The 18,432-nt window shown below is 63.0% G+C and overlaps 4 protein-coding genes across 9 annotated transcripts in view; 3 read left to right on the top strand and 1 right to left on the bottom strand.

Moving 5' to 3' along the window:
* The window catches only part of LOC131480242 (interferon-induced transmembrane protein 1-like), a 108,397-nt gene that overhangs the window by 34,799 nt on the left and 55,166 nt on the right, over positions 1–18,432 (top strand). The window lies entirely within an intron of this gene.
* Positions 19–7,819, top strand: LOC101536062 (NAD-dependent protein deacetylase sirtuin-3, mitochondrial). Of its 6 annotated transcripts, none has more exons than XM_058662586.1 (7): positions 19–160; positions 2,312–2,486; positions 3,147–3,261; positions 3,773–3,859; positions 5,751–5,912; positions 6,297–6,506; positions 7,564–7,819. In XM_058662586.1, exons 1-7 carry the CDS (start codon positions 106–108, stop codon positions 7,582–7,584), a joined length of 825 nt encoding a protein of 274 aa, XP_058518569.1. In that variant the 5' UTR covers positions 19–105; the 3' UTR covers positions 7,585–7,819. The 6 variants fall into 6 exon arrangements, with proteins under 6 accessions (XP_058518569.1, XP_058518568.1, XP_012786430.2 ...); XM_058662585.1 differs by having other exon boundaries at positions 3,126–3,261; XM_012930976.2 differs by having other exon boundaries at positions 3,029–3,261; positions 3,773–3,873; positions 7,564–7,817.
* LOC131480128 (synembryn-A-like) lies at positions 9,842–15,200 on the bottom strand. Its single transcript, XM_058662583.1, has 10 exons — positions 14,877–15,200; positions 14,391–14,438; positions 13,723–14,310; positions 13,378–13,466; positions 12,746–12,896; positions 12,024–12,119; positions 11,242–11,386; positions 11,029–11,173; positions 10,710–10,829; positions 9,842–10,395 (listed from the first exon to the last, which is right to left on the bottom strand). Exons 1-10 carry the CDS (start codon positions 14,958–14,960, stop codon positions 10,275–10,277), a joined length of 1,587 nt encoding a protein of 528 aa, XP_058518566.1. The 5' UTR covers positions 14,961–15,200; the 3' UTR covers positions 9,842–10,274.
* LOC131480130 (BET1-like protein) lies at positions 15,488–17,174 on the top strand. The gene is made up of 4 exons (XM_058662590.1): positions 15,488–15,580; positions 15,977–16,068; positions 16,263–16,319; positions 16,475–17,174. The coding sequence occupies exons 1-4, from the start codon at positions 15,562–15,564 to the stop codon at positions 16,640–16,642; spliced, it is 336 nt and encodes a 111-aa protein (XP_058518573.1). The 5' UTR covers positions 15,488–15,561; the 3' UTR covers positions 16,643–17,174.

The following is an 18,432-nucleotide window of genomic DNA, read 5'->3' as shown; positions in this document are numbered from 1 at the left end:
CGGGGCGGGAGGGGCGGGGCGTAATCAGAACCTCGCCAGAGCACGTGATCCCGAAGGTCGCCCAGGACACGTGATCCCAAAGGTCGCCCAGGGCAGCGGAGGAAGATGGCGCTCTGGGGCCGGTGTGCTGTGGCTGCGCGCAGGCTGTGGGGCCTGGGAGGTGAGATGGCCGGGTCGGCGTGGGTAGCGGAAACGGGGTAGGACGTGCAGGGGCAGGACGAGCGTGCGTGTCCGGCGAGCGATCGTCCTGCCCTCACCCTGGCTCCACCTCGTGTCCGCACCCTCCCTGTCCCAAGCCTTCTCCGTGGGGTCTCTGACACGGCTGTTTGAGGGTTTATATCGTCGTGTTCAGTGCAGGATCAGACCTTCAGTGTGAGAGAACCATGCCAGTGCGGATGACACCTGCTTAAGCGTCTTTCACTGTAGGGCAGGAGGAGGAGACCTGGTGCAGGGGGAGACCTGGGGCAGGAGGAGACCTGGAGTAGGAGGAGACCTGGGGCAGGAGGAGACCTGGGGCAGGGGGAGGAGATCTAGGGCAGGGGTAGACCTGGTGCAGGGGGAGACCTGGGGTAGGGGGAGACCTGGGGCAGGAGGAGACCTGGGGCAGGAGGAGACCTGGGGCAGGGGTAGGAGGAGACCTGGGGCAGAGGGAGGAGGAGACCTGGGGTAGGAGGAGACCTGGGGCAGGAGGAGACCTGGGGTAGGAGGAGACCTGGTGCAGGGGGAGACCTGGGGCAGGAGGAGACCTGGGGCAGGGGGAGGAGGAGACCTGGGGTAGGAGGAGACCTGGGGCAGGAGGAGACCTGGTGCAGGAGGAGACCTGGGGTAGGAGGAGACCTGGGGCAGGAGGAGACCTGGGGCAGGAGGAGACCTGGGGCAGGGGTAGGAGGAGACCTGGGGCAGGGGGAGACCTGGGGCAGGGGTAGGAGGAGACCTGGGGCAGGGGGAGACCTGGGGTAGGAGGAGACCTGGGGTAGGAGGAGACCTGGGGCAGGAGGAGACCTGGGGTAGGAGGAGACCTGGGGTAGGAGGAGACCTGGTGCAGGAGGAGACCTGGTGCAGGGGGAGGAGGAGACCTGGTGCAGGGGGAGGAGGAGACCTGGTGCAGGGGGAGGAGGAGACCTGGTGCAGGGGGAGGAGGAGACCTGGGGCAGGGGGAGGAGATCTAGGGCAGGGGGAGACCTGGTGCAGGGGGAGACCTGGGGTAGGGGGAGACCTGGGGTAGGGGGAGACCTGGTGCAGGGGGAGACCTGGGGCAGGAGGAGACCTGGGGCAGGAGGAGACCTGGGGCAGGGGGAGGAGGAGACCTGGTGCAGGGGGAGGAGGAGACCTGGGGCAGGGGGAGGAGGAGACCTGGGGCAGGGGGAGATCTAGGGCAGGGGGAGACCTGGTGCAGGGGGAGACCTGGTGCAGGGGGAGACCTGGGGCAGGAGGAGACCTGGGGCAGGGGGAGGAGGAGACCTGGGGCAGGGGGAGGAGGAGACCTGGGGCAGGGGGAGGAGATCTAGGGCAGGGGGAGACCTGGTGCAGGGGGAGACCTGGGGTAGGAGGAGACCTGGGGTAGGGGGAGACCTGGTGCAGGGGGAGACCTGGGGCAGGAGGAGACCTGGGGCAGGGGGAGGAGGAGACCTGGTGCAGGGGGAGGAGGAGACCTGGGGCAGGAGGAGGAGTTGGAGGAGACCTGGGGCACCCAGGCCTGTCCCTCTTGTCCCTCTGCCCTTCCCCTTGCTACCAGACTGTATATTCCTGCTCCTGTAGGCAGGTGACTGGGATAGTGAATGTGCTGCTCCCCCTCCCCTGGGTGATGTCGTTCCCCAGTGAAGGCACTGAGTGGGGTCTTCCGTGGCACTCGGCGTGCTCTCAGTGAGCTCTCACATGGGGGATGTGTGGTTCTTATGGTGGACACATGGTCCTCCATGGTGGATGTGTGATGTTTCTCCATGGTGGCTGTGATCCTTCCTCATGGTGGATGGATAGTTCTCCGTGGTGAATGCTGGTCCTCTGTGGTGGTTGTGTGATCCTTCCTCATGGGTGACGGGTGGTGCTTCTGCATGGTAGATGTGTGGTCCTTCTCTGTGGTGGACACGTGGTCCTTCCCTGTGATGGATGCGTGATCCTTTTTCATGGTGCATATGTGGTCCTTCTCCGTGGTGGATGTGTGGTTGTTCCTCATAGTTGACACATGGTCCTTCTCCATCGTGGATGTGTGGTGGTTCTCATTGTGGGAGGGTATATTGTGCTGGTCAGCCTGAGGTCAGGGGCCCTTGCACAGTGGCCTCTGCCATTGGGCCTTGTGCTGTCAGCACTGCAGGTGGTGGAAAGCTCCCACCTCTGGTCAATGCATCAGCAATCTCTGGGAGCCCAAGAAGTTCTGGGAAGTTCTCCTTGCAGGATGTGGCTGGACTGATTCGCTCTGGAGCCTGCCAGCGTGTGGTGGTCATGGTGGGCGCTGGCATCAGCACCCCCAGTGGCATCCCCGATTTCAGGTACAGCTGCCATTCTGATGCCCTTGGTGCTGCTGCCATGTTCTGCCCTGCCACACCCTGCCCTGCCACACCCTGCCCTGCCACACCCTGCCCTGCCACACCCTGCCCTGCCACACTCTGCTCTGCCACACTCTGCTCTGTCACACTCTGCCCTGCCACACTCTGCTCTGTCACACTCTGCTCTGCCATGCTTTGCTGTGCCCTGCTATGCTTTCCTCTGCCACAGCCTGCCCTGCCACACCCTGCCATGCCCTGCCCTGCCCTGCCATTCCACACCCTGCTGTGCCCTGCCACACCTTGCTGTGCCACGTCCTGTCCTGCCACATCCTGCTCTGCCCTGCTATGCTTTGCTCTGCCACGCTCTGCTATTCCACACCCCGCCCTGCTCTGCCACGCCCTGCCCTGCCACGCCCCGCCCTGCTCTGCCACGCCCTGCCCTGCTCTGCCATGCCATACTCTGCCACGCCTTGTTGTGCCATACTCTCCTTTCCCATACTCTTCTTGCCTGCCCTCTGCTGAGCTTAGAGTTGTCCCCTCTGCAGGTCTTCAGGCAGCGGCCTCTACAGTAACCTCCAGAAGTACAACCTGCCCTACCCTGAGGCCATTTTTGAACTCGAGTTCTTCTTTCATAACCCCAAGCCCTTCTTCATGTTGGCCAAGGAGCTGTACCCAGGGAAGTACAGGCCCAATGTCGCCCACTACTTCCTCCGCCTGCTGCATGACAAGGGGCTGCTTCTGCGGCTGTACACGCAGAACATTGACGGGCTTGAGAGGGGTGAGCTGGGGGCTAGGCCTCACTGAACCTCTTAGGGGTCTCCCCAACCTCCAGGGTGTGCCCACCTCAGGGCATTTAGGGGCCACTTTTCCAGCATCCCTGTGGGCATGAGTTCTGCTGAGACCCCACTGCTCGGTGCCACCTGGGTTGGCTCCCGGGAGGGTGGGGCTGCCTGCCTGTTTTCAGCACTTCAGTCAGGGCAGACCTGGGGTGGAGGCCTGTCCTTGCCCTCCACTGTGGTCATGATTTCAGAAGCCACCATGTGTCCCGTTCCCACAGAGAAGCGTCTCTTGGTGGGTGGGGGCATGGGCTCATTTTTGTGTGACGCATGTGTGGCTAGGCATGGCCCTTACTGTCTCAGATGGCTTGGTGCCCAAGCTCTGATGGCCTCACCCCACGTGAGGGCCCTCAGTGGCTCGTGGGGAGTCCCCTCTGCTGACCCAGGCAACCTCAGTGGCCCAGAGCCCTGTGCGTCTTGCCACCACTGCACACAGTCTCGGTTGCCTTTCAGCTTCCGGCATCCCATCCTCTAAGCTGGTGGAAGCCCATGGGACATTCGCCTCTGCCACATGCACTGTGTGTCGGCGCAGCTTCCCCGGTGAGAACTTCAGGGTAGGTTGCTGCTGCCTCCCTGTGTGGGGTGGATGCTTTTGCCTCCAGCTAGGGCCTCTGTCCACCCTAGCATCCCCTCGTGAGAGGTTCTGTGCAGGCACAGCCACAGGCCGTGTTCATACTCCCTGCATTGGCCCTGCACTCAGCAGTGCACTGAGGGGAGTCGCTTGGCTGTGAATTCTGCTCCGTTTGTGGCTTTACGGAGTGACTGCCCTCCATGGGTCGGTGAGTGTCCTGCAGGGCGGTGTGGGAAACTTGTGGGCAATGCACATGTCCCCCAGAAGCACCAGCTTGGCAAGAACCCTCTCACTCGTTTATTGTCTTGAGCGGAGTGTTCGCTCACAGTTCCCCATTTAGCATGTGCAGTGACTGTGGTGTGTGGGGCGTGGGCATGTGCAGTACCATGTAGTGTGTGGGGCGTGGTATGTGTGTGTGGGCATGTGCAGTACCATGTAGTGTGTGGTGGGGCGTGGTGTGTGTGTGGGCATGTGCAGTACCATGTAGTGTGTGGGGCGTGGTGTGTGTGTGTGGGCATGTGCAGTACCATGTAGTGTGTGGGGCGTGGTGTGTGTGTGGGTGTGGGTGGGCATGTGCAGTGCCATGTAGTGTGTGGGGCGTGGTGTGTGTGTATGTGTGTGGGCATGTGCAGTACCATGTAGTGTGTGGGTCATGGTGTGTGTGTGTGGGCATGTGCAGTACCATGTAGTGTGTGGGTCATGGTGTGTGTGTGTGGGCATGTGCAGTACCATGTAGTGTGTGGGGCGTGGTGTGTGTGTATGTGTGTGGGCATGTGCAGTACCATGTAGTGTGTGGGGCGTGGTGTGTGTGTGTGTGTGGGCATGTGCAGTGCCATGTAGTGTGTGGGGCGTGGTGTGTGTGTGTATGTGTGTGGGCATGTGCAGTACCATGTAGTGTGTGGGGCGTGGTGTGTGTGTGTGTGGGCATGTGCAGTACCATGTAGTGTGTGGGGCGTGGTGTGTGTGTGGGCATGTGCAGTACCATGTAGTGTGTGGGGCGTGGTGTGTGTGTGTGTGGGCATGTGCAGTACCATGTAGTGTGTGGGGCGTGGTGTGTGTGTGTGTGTGGGCATGGTGTGTGTGTGGTGTGTGGCATGTGCAGTACCGTGTGGGGTGTGTGTGGTGTGTGGTGCGTGTGTAGCTGTCGCCTGCATTGTGTGGCATTCTCTACGTACTCACCCGTGGCTCCTTGGTCCCTTGCTGCTGGATGAGGGTGAACTGCAGGTTGCCCCACCCTGGCTGTGCCTCCTGTGTGTCACCTGGGTCCCTCTGCTCTGGTTTCCTGTCATGGCCACTGCGTTTTGTACTTTTCCACGTTTAACCCACACTTTGGCTGCCCTGTCTTTTCTCCGCCCACTGAAACGAAGGGGGTGAACCAGCAGGAGAATCTGTCCTTTGTAAATCTGTGTTTCAAATAAACCTTTAAAGAAACCTTTAAAAAATGCCACTGGCTGTGAAGGACTGCCTCTGAGAGCCAGGGTCTGAGCTCCTCTCCTGCGCAGCTCACCCGGGTGCAGCAGCGTGCACACAATGCCATACCCACGTGGATGTTGGGGCTGCCGTCAGCATCAGCCAGCCATGAGGCCAAGTTGAATGCCACCCAGGGCTGAGGCCAGCCACTGCCAACCCAGCTACATTGAGGGTTGGTCTGTCCCCTGTGTGCCACTGGGGCCGAGTACTGTCAGTGGTGTCTGCTGAGGCGCTGGGGACAAAGTCATTGGAAACTCGCCCCATTGCCCCTGCTCCCACATTCAAGGTAGGTGGCTGCCACTGGGGCAGCCGGTCTTGGGGTCTGTGCGCTGGTCTCGCTTCTGTGAGTGGCTCATTTCACAAGGCATTGCCTGCCTCTCTGTGGTCCAGGTTGACGTGATGGCAGGCAGGGTCCCCTGCTGCCCGGTCTGCACAGGCGTGGTGAAGCCTGACATTGTGTTCTTCGGGGAGCCGCTGCCCCACAGGTTCTTCTTGCATGTGGTGGACTTTCCCATGGCGGACCTGCTGCTCATCCTGGGGACCTCACTGGAGGTGTGGGGGCTCAGCTGGGCAGGGAGGCGTTGGGGTGCTTCTGGCCTGGAGGCAGGAGGTGGCTCTGGGTGTGGGGTAAGAAGGGTGGGGCCTGCGCTGGGAGATGGGTGCCATGCCCGAAGCAGTGATGACCCTATCAAGGGACACGTCCAGGGCACAGGGACCGGTGGGACAGGAGATGGCATCACAGAGCGTATGGCTGGCGGGAGGGTAGGGAGGGGGTAGGCGGGTCACTCTGATTGGGCAGGGGAAGTTTGGTTGCAGAAAAGAAGTGATGGCTTTGTAACATAGGGGGTGGCTACTGGCCATGGAGTACCTGCTGTGCCTGTCTTCCAGGTGGGGTTTTGGGATGCACACTCTGTCCCACCAATCACTCTCTTCCAGGTGGAGCCATTTGCTAGCCTGTCTGAGGCTGTACGGAACTCGGTGCCCCGAGTGCTCATCAACTGGAGCCTGGTGGGGTCCTTGGCCTCTCATCCACGCAGCAGGGATGTGGCCCAGCTTGGGGACGTGGTGCATGGTGTGGAGGAGCTGGTGGATCTTCTGGGTTGGACACAGGACATGCGGGACCTTGTGCAGCAGGAAACAAGAAAGGTGTGACTGCTGTGCAGGGCTTGGGTTCTCCATGGTGTGGAGGCTGGGGCCTGGGGTCTCCTTGGTGTAGAGCTGGGGCCTGGGGTCTTCCTGGTGAGGAGTTGGGGTCTGGGGTCCCCTGGTGTGGAGCTGGATGACCCGAGGTCTGGCAGGCAATGCAGGTCAAACTTAAAATGGTTGATGTTTCCTGCACCTTGTGGGGGGCTAGGCTTATACTGCGGAAGCTTCTAGATGCAGTTTTGAGGCCACAGATCTGCCTCCTGCCAACTGCCAAAACTTATGATCTTGAGTGGAGTGGCAGAAAGCAGTGAGAGCCATGGGACATGTGGGCTTGGCCCTGAGGGTCCTGGTCAGAGCTGTGGGGCACGTGGGATTGGCCCGAGGGTCCTGATCAGAGCCGTGGGGCTCAGGGCTGTTTTCTGTGATGGGTGGTGTGACACTGTGCGTTCATCAGATGGATCACACCTGCTGTCCTGCCCCAGTCCACTACAGCACAGCACAGACCAGCACTCTCCCCACCTTCTAGCTCAGCCTGTGTCTTACCCAGAGTGAACCTAGCAACTGCTTGGTTACTGAGGAGGTGAGATGGACTTTGCCATCCACATACGGCCCTGCTACCCTCAGTTCCAGGATTCCAGTTTATTCCTGAACTAGCTGAGGGCCTGGATGTAGGTGCCATTTCTGTGGGATGGCAAGCTGGCTCAACAAGCAGTAGGGACCCTGGTCAGGCCAGTTCACAGACCTGGGCGAGGGGAGCGTTTTCCCAGCTCTCCTGGTCCTACTAGGGAGGCCTTAGAGAAGGTGCTGCTGCCACTCTGGCTCCAGAATTATGGATGTTGGTTTCTGAGCTGTCCACAGAGGAACCCCTCCTCCTATGAGGAGAGCCAAGATGTAAACCTGTGTCTGAGTGGGCAGAGGGTCCCCAGGACTGCCACTCTGGTCACACCAGGGGGCCACAGCACCTGCTATCACACATCAAATCTCAGCTCCATCTCTTCCCGAGTTTTGAGACGGCCCAGCAGTCGCTCTCACTGTCCATCTCTCCCCTGTGCCACAGCTGGATGGATTGGACAAATAGGACGTGGGCGACTCACAGGAAGCCGTGAGGACTGGAGCAGACATTGGCCAGACAAGCGCATGTGGTCCCTTCTGCTGAGTCGCCTGGAGCTCTGTGCTGACCACCAGTGTGGGAGCTTCGTCCTGGTGGTAGATAGAGCTGAGCCAGGGACCGAGTGGCTCTTGGTCCTAGGGGTCTGGATCTCCTTATTGGCCTCCCTGTAAGTTACATGCTTTGTGAATCAGACAGTAAACCTCAGCCCGAGTGGACGTCTGTTGTCACTGTTTCCTGGGGTCAGGGTGGGAGACAACAGAACAGAGCCCCTTTGTCCAGGTCAGCACAGCTCGGAAGCCCTGTTGCTGCTGTGGGGAAAGGCCACGGACAGTTCAGCTATTATTCCCAACCACCAACATCCAGCCCTAGAATTGTCTCGTGCCTTTGTTGATATCCTGACCCCAGGGCTGTGGGGCACTCACTGAAAGCTCTGTCCTGAAGAGGTAGCCTGGCCTCACAGCGTGGCAGCTGTACCCTCACCTGTGCTCACCTCCCTATGTGAGCTGTCCCCCATGCTCACCTCCCTGTGTGTGGGCCGTCCCCCGTGCTCACCTCCCTGTGTGGGCCGTCCCCCGTGCTCACCTCCCTGTGTGTGGGCCGTCCCCCGTGCTCACCTCCCTGTGTGGGCCGTCCCCCGTGCTCACCTCCCTGTGTGTGAGTCATCCCCCGTGCTCACCTCCCTGTGTGTGAGTCATCCCCTGTGCTCACTCCTATGTGTGTGAACCGTCCCCCGTGCTCACCTCCCTGTGTGAGCTGTCCCCCGTGGTCACCTCCCTGTGTGAGCTGTCCCCCGTGCTCACCTCCCTGTGTGAGCTGTCCCCTGTGCTCACCTCCCTGTGTGAGCTGTCCCCCGTGCTCACCTCCCTGTGTGGGCCATTCCCTGTGCTCACTTCCCTATGTGAGCCGTCCCCCATGCTCACCTCCCTGTGTGTGGGCCATCCTCCGTGCTCACCTCCCTGTGTGGGCCATCCCCCATGCTCACCTCCCTGTGTGTGGGCCGTCCCGTGTGGGCCGTCCCCTGTGCTCACCTCCCTGTGTGAGCTGTCCCCTGTGCTCACCTCCCTGTGTGAGCCATCCCCTGTACTCACCTCCCTGTGTGAGCTGTCCCCTGTGCTCCCTCCCTGTGTGTAAGCTGTCCCCCGTGCCCACCTATGTGTATGTGAACCGTCCCCCGTGTTCACCTCCTATGTGTGTGAGCCATCCCCTGTGCTCACCTCCTATGTGTGTGAGCTGTCCCCTGTGCTCACCTCCCTGTGTGTGAACTGTCCCCCGTGCTCACCTCCTGTGTGTGTGAACCATCCCCTGTGCTCACCTCCTATGTGTGTGAGCTATCCCCCTGTGCTCACCTCCCTGTGTGTGTGAATTGTCCCCCGTGCTCACCTCCCTGTGTGAGCCATCCCCTGTGCTCACCTATGTGTGTGGGCCGTCCCCTGTGCTCACCTCCCTGTGTGTGAGTCATCCCCTGTGCTCACCTCCCTGTGTGAGCTGTCCCCTGTGCTCACCTCCCTGTGTGAGCCATCCCCTGTACTCACCTCCCTGTGTGAGCTGTCCCGTGCTCACCTCCCTGTGTGAGCTGTCCCCTGTGCTCACCTCCCTGTGTGAGCTGTCCCCTGTGCTCACCTCCCTGTGTGAGCCATCCCCTGTACTCACCTCCCTGTGTGAGCTGTCCCGTGCTCACCTCCCTGTGTGAGCTGTCCCCTGTGCTCACCTCCCTGTGTGAGCCATCCCCTGTACTCACCTCCCTGTGTGAGCTGTCCCGTGCTCACCTCCCTGAGTCATCCCCTGTGCTCACCTCCCTGTGTGAGCTGTCCCCCGTGCTCCCTCCCTGTGTGTAAGCTGTCCCCCGTGCCCACCTATGTGTATGTGAACCGTCCCCCGTGCTCACCTCCTATGTGTGTGAGCCATCCCCTGTGCTCACCTCCTATGTGTGTGAGCTATCCCCCGTGCTCACCTCCCTGTGTGTGTGAATTGTCCAACGTGCTCACCTCCCTGTGTGAGCCATCCCCTGTGCTCACCTATGTGTGTGAGCCGTTCCCTGTGCTCACCTCCCTGTGTGTGAACCGTCCCCTGTGCTCACCTCCCTGCATGAGCTATCATTTCCACCCTGAACCACTCCTCCCTGGATGGAAGCTGACAACCACAGCATGTACTATGGCCATGTTGAAATACGCCATGCTTCCCCCTTTTTACTATTCTACATGACACACATACACAGGAGCATACATTCTTGCCCAACATCATTTTTATTGTGGGATGTTTTGTGGCTGTCTCATAAAGGGCTTTTCCCTTCACATCTTGTGGTTCCCGCTGCTGAGAGGGTTGGAACTTGGCTGTCGCCAGCAGCCCCAAGCTTGGTGGAGACAGGTGGAGCTGCTGCCACATCTACATGTGGCTTCCAGCGTCCTCCCACGCCCAGCCTGACCCTGCCCTGATGAGCTGGGCGTGTCCAGGCAGGCCCTGTGCGCCACATGCTCTTGTGGCAGCACAAAAACCAACTTCATCTGTGCCTGGAGTCACAGCGGGACAAGGCTGCCAGCTGGGGACAGCATGGCCAGAGCAGAACCTTGGGAGGGAGGGGGAAGCCCAGCTGGGGAGGGGCCCGGGCCCCTGCCGGCTCCGGAGCAGCACCAGTTTTAGTTTGCAGAGCAGAAGGGTCCTCAGTCTGGGCTCGAGTCGGCGTCTGAGGAGAGCTGCCCTTCCATGGTTTGGCTCATGGCCTCTTGAAGGGATGTGAGGTGGCCCTGGGGGTTCATGCCCATGGGCTGGATGACCTTCTGCCTGCAGGGGACAGGCAGGGCGCTGGGGAGGGGCCCCTGAGATGCCACCATCCATTGAGACGCCCACTGCCCACAGACACCCACCACCATGCTCACTGCCCACCGTCCTCTGAGATACCCACTGCTTACTCCCTGAGACATTGAACAGACTCCTTGGTTTTGTCGTCTCTGAAGGGCCCAACATCAACTGGACCTGCACCCCCCCCATGGACCCGAGATGGCCAGAGCACAGCCTTGTAGGCTTCCTTGCCCAGGGCTGTGCCTGAGACCTCCTGTCCTCCCAGCCCCCTGCCCACAGCCGTCCCCGCACTGCACCTCGAAAGCTTGTCAAATATGTTCACCAGCTTCATGGCCTCGTGCTCCTTCTGCTCGTCCGTCATGCCCGCCATGGGGTTGGGCGGCCTCTCCTCCACCCTCCCGGTCACTGGGTTGATGCTGCCTCCCAGGAGGGGATGTGTGGATTTATTAGCAGGGACTTGGGGATGGAAGGGTTGTGGAGGGCCAGGGGGAAGGCAGCCGCAGGACGGGTTCCCAGGACGCCTGGCTGGCAAACAGCCTGGGCTGGAAGGTATCCTTGTCCTGCCCCACCTATCCCGGATCCCAACGAGGGCAGCAGGGGCTGAGGCCCACACACCTGGCCTTGGCTTCCTTGTACTCGTCTGTGTCCGTGTCCTCGTCCTCCGAGTACTGACCCTCAGGCCGGCCCCCTGCCATGAGGCCCCGGGCAGCCAGGAGACCGGCAGCGTTCCCATACCCAGTGTACTTGATGAACCGGGGCACTGGGGGACAAGGGGACATCAGTGCTGGACGCCACCAAGAAGGGCCAGGCCAGGGCGCCCCAGCTCACCGCTCTCAGAGCACAGGACAAACAGGAACTCTGCAGCCACCCTCTTCACATCTGTGTCCAGGTGTGTCATGAGCCGGACCAGCTTGTTCCGCAGCTGCTCCCCGACCTCGGGCCGTGTCCGCACGTCACGCAGTGGGGGTAGGACCTGGGCAGGCAGTGGCCCCTGAGCTGAGGTCTGTCAAACCCCACCCAGGCCAACTCCAAAGTCACACATCTGGGCCCAAGGCTCTGCTCCCATGCCACATACCTAGGCCCTGGGCCCCGCTCCCATGCTACATGCCTAGGCCCAGGGCCCTGCTCCCATGCCACATACCTAGGCCCTGGGTCCCGCTCCCATGCTACATGCCTAGGCCCAGGGCTCTGCTCCCATGCCACATACCTAGGCCCTGGGTCCCGCTCCCATGCTACATGCCTAGACCCAGGGCCCTGCTCCCATGCTACATGCCTAGACCCAGGGCCCCGCTCCCATGCTACATGCCTAGGCCCAGGGCCCCGCTCCCATGTCACATACCTGGGCCCAGGGCCCCATTCCCATGCCACACACCTAGGCCCAGGGCCCAGGGCCCTGCTCCCATGCCACATATCTGGGCCCAGGTCCCTGTTCCCATGCCACACACCTAGGCCCAGGGCCCTGCTCCCATGCCACACACCTGGGCCTAGGGCCCTGCTCCCATGCCACACACATAGGCCCAGGGCCCTGCTCCCATGCCACATACCTAGGCCCAGGGCCCTGCTCCCATGCCACACACCTGGGCCTAGGGCCCTGCTCCCACGCCACACACCTGGGCCTTCAGGAACTTCCTGGCTGGACGGTGCATGCGGGCACACTCCGTCAGCACGCTCAGCACGGGGGCTACACCCTCCTTCAGCCTGTGCGTCTGCAGAGAAGCCCATGTCAGCTTGACCCCAGACCCAGCGTGGACACTGCCCCAGCTGGTCCGGGCCCAACTACAGCCAGATGCTCACACCAAGGCACAGCACCCAGACTGCCCACACAGCCAACACTCTTGTCCCTGCCCAGCCCCTCTGATGTGAGTGGCAGACAGCTACAAGCAGGGTACCCCACGCACAACAACAACCTTGCCTGACCCCTGTCCTCTGCCCCAGAGCACCTCCTGTAGGCCTGAGCCTGAGCCACCAATCCCCCAGGGACTGCCCATGCATGCAACAGTGGTGTCTATGGGAGTCCCAAAGGTCACTGGATCTTGGCTGGACCTCTTGCAGTTTTCAGCAGAAACAGGTGCGTGCAGGAAGAGAAGCGAGGACAGCAAACCACCTAATTCTGGCCTAGGCATCCACTACCAGTGTGGATGGCACAGAAACAGCAACCAGAGCCACAGCCACTGGAGGGCCTGCATGGCAAGCCCCGCCCACCCAGACCAGGCCCTGTTTACCCAGCACCTGCCCAGTGAAGGCTCTGTCCACCAAGCGGCCACTTAGTGAGCTCCACCCACTTGGAGCAGGCCACACCCATCCAGAACCTGCACAGCAGGGCCCTGCCCACCTGGAGCAGCCGCTTTTCGAGGAAGGCAAGGAGGACCCCGACCACGTCCATGTTGGCCCCCAGGAACTCCTGGCAGCCTTCGTGGGGCTCCAGGGTTAGAAGGACATCTAAACACTGCAGGGGTAGGTTCCCCAGGAGGTTCACGGCATGGCTGGGGGCAGAGAAATGGGCTGCAGCAGGTGCCCCAGGGGACACCCTGCTGAGACCACAGGGGATCTGACCCAGGATCTGGGAGCCACAGTTCCCATATATGCACTGAAGCTGGGGCTGACCTCTGGGGCACCTCCCTGCTTAGCCTAAACCTCCAGGCCAGGCTCTGGTTCTAGTAGCCAGGATGAGGAACTACTTCTCATCCCTGCCTCTGACTCCTCCCCTAAACCCACAGCTGCCATCCCAGCCACTTTACAAGCATCCCACAAAGCAGTGGTGGGCAGCCTAGGCCCAGCCACATCCAGAAAGACTAAGGACCTAATGAACCAGGTTCCCTCCAGGCCCACAAGCCCCGCCCTCCCAGTGCACCCCACCATCCCAGCCCACAGACCCCACCCTCCTGGTGCACCTCACCTTCCCAGCCCACAGGCCCCGCCCTCCCGGTGGACCCCACCATCCCAGCCCACAGGCCCTGCCCTCACCCGTGGAATTCCTCCGTCCGTTCTCCCGCAGTGACCATCAGGCAGTGGCGCAGAAGCATCCCCAGGCGCCGGTACAGGGCGACATCTTCCTGACCACGGAATAAGGACTGTTGTGGCAGGAAGCCCCGCCCACCCCAACCCAGTCAACCCAAGGACCAAGAGCAGCTCCCCACGCTTAGATCCTGGGGACGCTGCGGAGTGGGGCTAGGCGAGACCCTGACGTTTTCCTGACAGGTGGGCAGACTCACAGCATGACGTCAGGGCACCCTTCCCAGGTGGAGGTCTGAATCCTGCTCCCCTCCCCAGCCTGTGACCTCAGACCCCTCATCATCCAGGGTCCCTCACCTCCTCCGCCTCCCCCTTGACCGAGTCGAAGGTGATGTTGAAGAGCACTTTGAGGATCTCCATGGCGCGCTCCGTCTCTGGGGGGGGCAGCGGCTGGGGAGGGCCCAGGGTGGGCGTCGCGCCCAGCGTGTGCTGCAGGGCGTCGGTCAGCAGACGCACCCCGTGCAGCTCCGCGAACAGCTGCCGGCGCACGTCGGTGCGCAGCGCAGTCAGCAGGAACAGCAGCCGCAGGTCGAAGAAGCGCACGTCGTGCGGGACGCTCCCCTCCCGGTTCAGCTCCACGCGCGCTGCCAGCCGCACCACCAGGCCGGCCTCGGCCGCCAGCGCCTGCGCCGCAGGGCTGCTGAGCACCAGGTTGCACAGGCACTTGAGGGCCTCGAGGACCACGTCGGCGTCCGCCAGCTCCGGGCCGCCCTCCGAGGGGGCGACACCGGCGAGGCGAGCCAGGGCCTGCAGGCTGGGGCGGCAGGCGAACGCGTCCAGGCAGCCGCGGTCCCGGGACAGGATGCGCACGCTCTGCAGCCAGGTGACGCGGTGGGTGGCCGGCAGGCCCCGCTGCAGCGCGGACACCAGCAGCTCCGCGAGCCTCTGCGGGCAGCACAGCAGCGGGTCGGCAGGGACCTCCTCGGGGCCTCCTCCGGGACCGCCGTCCGCCCACTCACACCCACCTTCCTGTCCTCGCGCTGCGCGTCGTCGAAGCTGAAGCTCTCCGAGTGCTACGGGGACACGCGGTGGATGCGGGCGCAGACCCCGCCCCGCAGCAGGCCCCGCTGTGGGCGCACCTGCCCCGCACCGGCTGCACTCAGCCTGCCCCACCTGCCCTGCACCATCCTCACCAGGCCTGACCCGCACAGGCAGAACCTGCCCTGCCCCACCTGCAGGGGCCGCACCGGCTTCCTGCACCGGCTTGCACCCACTCCCCAAACGGGCCGCACCTCCCCCGTGCCCGGCCTGCCCCGCCTGCACCTGCCCCTGCACCTGCCCCTGCACCTGCCCCTGCACCTGGCCTGCCCCGCACGGGCTGCACCCACTGCCCCTGCACCCGCTCCCTGCACCGGCCGCGCCCGGCCTGCCCTATCAGCCCCCACTCCCGCACAGGCTCCACTTACCCCCGCACCCGTACCTGCCTCATCTGCCCCACCCGCCCCGCTCACCTCGCGGTTGTATGCCCGCAGAGCGTCCACGCTCACGTCTTCCCTGCCCGTCTCCACGGCGTCCGCAACCGCCCCGGGCTCCATGGCGCCCGGAAGACGCCGGTCCCGGGCCGCACCCGCCGGCCCCGCCCTGGCCCGGAAGCCCCGCGCCGAGCCGGGGGAGGGCAGCGCGGCGCCGGGAAGCGCGGGGAGACGGGCGGTCAGGGTCCGGGCGGCGTCCCGGCGGACGCGGGCCGGGGAGCGGGGACGGGCTCCGGTGAAGGCGGCGCCGCCGCGGGGCTCACGCTGCCCGGCCCGGCCCCCCCGCCACGCCCCCGCGCCTGCAGCCGGAGTGACTGGCACGAGGAATGACCAAACAGCGCCCGCAGCCAGAGTGACTGGACAAGTAATGACCAATCGGCGAGGCCGAGCTGCCACGCCCCCGCGACCTCGCCCCGGCCGGAGTAACTGGCAGGAAGAACGGCCAACCACTGCCCACCGTGCAGCTGTTCCGCCCTCCTGCTTCCGGTTGCGACGCCGCGTCCTCACGCCCCTCCTCGTCCCGGGCCGTGGGCGGAAGGGGCGGGCCCTGCCGAGGGCAGTCAGACCCGCTGGACTGTCCCTCCGCTGGACTGTCCCTCCGCTGGACGGTCCGCGGCCGCTGCGCCACGTAAGGACCCGAGCCGCGGGGCCGGAGCAGCGCGCCATGGCCGACTGGGCTCGCGGTGAGCGGGAGAGCGGGGCCGGGGCCGGGGTGTGCGCCCCAGGCCGTCCCGGCGACGGGCGGGCGGGCCCTGTGTGGGGTCCGGGCGTGAGTGCCGGGAAGGGCCACGCGCCGAGGTGGGCAGGGGCGCCAGCCCATCCCCTGCTGGGCCTTCCCGCCTGCCCGGTGCCCCCTGCGGGTTCTGCATGGCGTCCAGGGGGCCGGTGTGTCCTCCCGGCGTGGCTGGCCTGGTCAGGGCACCCCACTGCTCGGCGGACACAGGTGGACGCCATCGGGTGCCATGCTGCCCGTCTCCGCCCCGAGGTGGCCGAGCTCGGCATGCTCAGGGGCGCCTGGGCTCAGGTCCCCGGGCCGAGAGCGTGGGCAGGGTGCTGACCCTCGTCCTCTCTCCTCGTAGCCCAGAGTCCCAGCGCCGTGGAGGACATCCTGGACCTCGACAACAAACGCATGGCCGACAACCTGGCCTCCAAGGTCACCAGGCTCAAGTCGGTGAGTGGTCCTCTTTGCCCCTGGGGACTGGTGCCAGAGGGCACGGGCCGGTGGCTCAGGAAGCTCACCTGTGTTAGGGGACAGGGCACCAGGCCTGGCGACTCACGGGGGAGCTCTGGTTGGTCTGAAGGGGAGAGCCGGCCCACGTCCTGTGTGCGCTCTGGCCCGACCCCGCTGCTGTGTGTTCCATCCAGCTGGCCCTGGACATCGACAGGGATGCGGAAGACCAGAATCGGTACCTGGACGGCATGGTAAGGGACTGTGATTGGCTGCCACCTGCTGCCCGTCAGCTGCAGGTGGTGAGGTCGGCCCGTGTAAGGGGCTGTGATTGGCTGCCTGCTCCTGCCCATCAGCTGCAGGTGGTGAGGCCGCCTGAGTGACCTGCCATCCCTCCCCCCACCCCCAGGACTCAGAGTTGGCCAGCGTTACCAGCCTGCTCACTGGGAGTGTGAAGCGCTTCTCCTCTGTGGCCCGGTCAGGGCGGGACAACCGGAAGCTGCTGTGTGGAATGGCTGTGGGCCTGATGGTGGCCTTCTTCATCCTCTCCTACCTCTTGTCGAGGGCAAGGACGTGAGCGGGAGGGGCCACAAGGGGCCAGTGTTGTCCCCGGCCCTGGGCACACGCTTCAGAGTCACCGTTGTGGGTCCCAATCTCGTCCTGGGTGACTGCTGCCCTGCTGCTTTTGTCTGTGTGGACTGGACCACTTCTCTACGGGAAGACCAAGGTTAACCCCACCCTGCCCTGGACTTAGTCAGAGAAAGGGGTGAGGGTGGAGCCCGTGGGTTCTGATGGTTGAAGGCGTCTGTCCTCGGCTCCCCTGGGTGACACCACAGCCTGTGGGGGACGCAGCCAGGGCCCAGGGCTGGGGGCTGGGAGCCCCTCAGGGACGTGGCCAGGGCACGGGGGCAGATGTATTAGCCAAAGAACAGACCTTGCAGTGGGCTGGCTGGGCCTTGTGGAGTCAGGAGGTGGGGGAGGGAGGCCCTTGGAAGGACCTGCTGCCGCAGAGCTGCTGGACACTGTGATAGGTTTGCCGCATTCCCCCACTCTGAGCCTCTAGCACTTCACCCTGGCCTGGGCTACCATCCTGTCTCATTTTTTAAAAGGTTTGTGGGGCCCGGCGGCGTGGCCTAGCGGCTAAAGTCTTTGCCTTGAACGCCCCGGGATCCCATATGGGCGCCGGTTCTAATCCCGGCAGCTCCACTTCCCATCCAGCTCCCTGCTTGTGGCCTGGGAAAGCAGTTGAGGACGGCCCAAAGCTTTGGGACCCTGCACCCGTGTGGGAGACCCGGAGGAGGCTCCAGGTTCCCGGCTTCGGATCGGCGCGCATTGGCCCGTTGCGGCTCACTTGGGGAGTGAATCATCAGACGGAAGATCTTCCTCTCTGTCTCTCCTCCTCTGTGTATATCTGGCTGTAATAAAATGAATAAATCTTAAAAAAAAAAAGTTTGTGTATTTTTAAAAGATAAGAGAGGTCTTCTATCTGCTGACTCACTCCCCAGATGCCCACAACAGCTGGAGCAAGCTGAGCTGAGCTGAAGCCAGGTCTCCCACGTGGGTGCAGGGGCCCATGGACTTGGCCATCCTCCATCTCCTTTTCAGGCTTCAGCAGGGAGCTGGATCAGAAGTGGAGCAGCTGGGACTAAAACCCCCATGTGGGATGCTGGGATTAAGGCTATGTCTTCACTGTGTGAAGGCCATCACCACACTGATTTCCACCCCGGAGTAACCCTTTCTGTCCCATCTGCCTCTCCTTGGCCCTCACCCCCAGCTTGGCCAGCCCCATGTTCACAAGGCGACCTGTCATTGGTGGCCACAGCTGTCTCAAAGCGCCGCGTTGACCACCCTCAGCTGCAGCCTGGTGCCTGGACGACCCATGCTGGACTGCCTGGGGCTTCCCTTTCCTTACATGTGCTCATCAGGACCCCCGACCCAGTCACCTGGTCCACTAGACCCTGTCACTTGGCCTCCCTCCCAACCCAATCACCTGGCCTCCCTGACCCGATCACCTGGCCCCCCGACATGGTCACCTGGCCTACCCGACTTGGTCACCTGGTCCCCTTGCTGCAGCTGCCTCGACCCCTGAGCTTCCAGGAGAAGTCACAGCCCCACCTCCACCCTCCGGTCTGCCACCCCCAGACCCTCCAGGCTGGACTGGACTGGGCTGTGCCTCGTCCTCAGCTGTCCCTTTGCAGGCTCCCCAGGGTCCTTGTTGTGCTCCTGTGCCCCACACCATGTGTCCATTTCCTGTGGACTCAGCTCAGCTGGTGCCAGGGAGCCAGAAAAAACTTTGACCCTGCCCCACACCAACTCCCATCTGGCTCTGGCAGCCCGTCCAGCCTCTCCTGGGTTACTGTGCTTTGC

This window comes from Ochotona princeps, chromosome 4 (genome assembly GCF_030435755.1).
Source record: "Ochotona princeps isolate mOchPri1 chromosome 4, mOchPri1.hap1, whole genome shotgun sequence".
Lineage (NCBI taxonomy): Eukaryota > Metazoa > Chordata > Mammalia > Lagomorpha > Ochotonidae > Ochotona > Ochotona princeps.
Note: the sequence above shows the minus strand (reverse complement) of the source record. Positions and strands in the feature narration are given on the sequence as shown.

What these genes read in the sequence shown, in the direction of transcription:
- LOC101536062 (XM_012930976.2), top strand. Translation starts at nt 106, where the DNA reads ATGGCGCTCTGGGGCCGGTGTGCTGTGGCTGCGCGCAGGCTGTGGGGC. An exon ending in CATTGACGGGCTTGAGAGGG is followed by an intron (nt 3,262 to 3,772) that starts GTGAGCTGGGGG and finishes GTTGCCTTTCAG; the next exon opens with CTTCCGGCATCCCATCCTCT. An exon ending in TCCCCGGTGAGAACTTCAGG is followed by an intron (nt 3,874 to 5,750) that starts GTAGGTTGCTGC and finishes TCTGTGGTCCAG; the next exon opens with GTTGACGTGATGGCAGGCAG.
- LOC131480128 (XM_058662583.1), bottom strand. Translation starts at nt 14,960, where the DNA reads ATGGAGCCCGGGGCGGTTGCGGACGCCGTGGAGACGGGCAGGGAAGAC. An exon ending in TCGAAAAGCGGCTGCTCCAG is followed by an intron (nt 12,120 to 12,745) that starts GTGGGCAGGGCC and finishes GCTTCTCTGCAG; the next exon opens with ACGCACAGGCTGAAGGAGGG. An exon ending in ATATTTGACAAGCTTTCGAG is followed by an intron (nt 10,396 to 10,709) that starts GTGCAGTGCGGG and finishes TGTCCCCTGCAG; the next exon opens with GCAGAAGGTCATCCAGCCCA.
- LOC131480130 (XM_058662590.1), top strand. An exon ending in AGGTCACCAGGCTCAAGTCG is followed by an intron (nt 16,069 to 16,262) that starts GTGAGTGGTCCT and finishes TGTTCCATCCAG; the next exon opens with CTGGCCCTGGACATCGACAG. An exon ending in ATCGGTACCTGGACGGCATG is followed by an intron (nt 16,320 to 16,474) that starts GTAAGGGACTGT and finishes CCCCACCCCCAG; the next exon opens with GACTCAGAGTTGGCCAGCGT.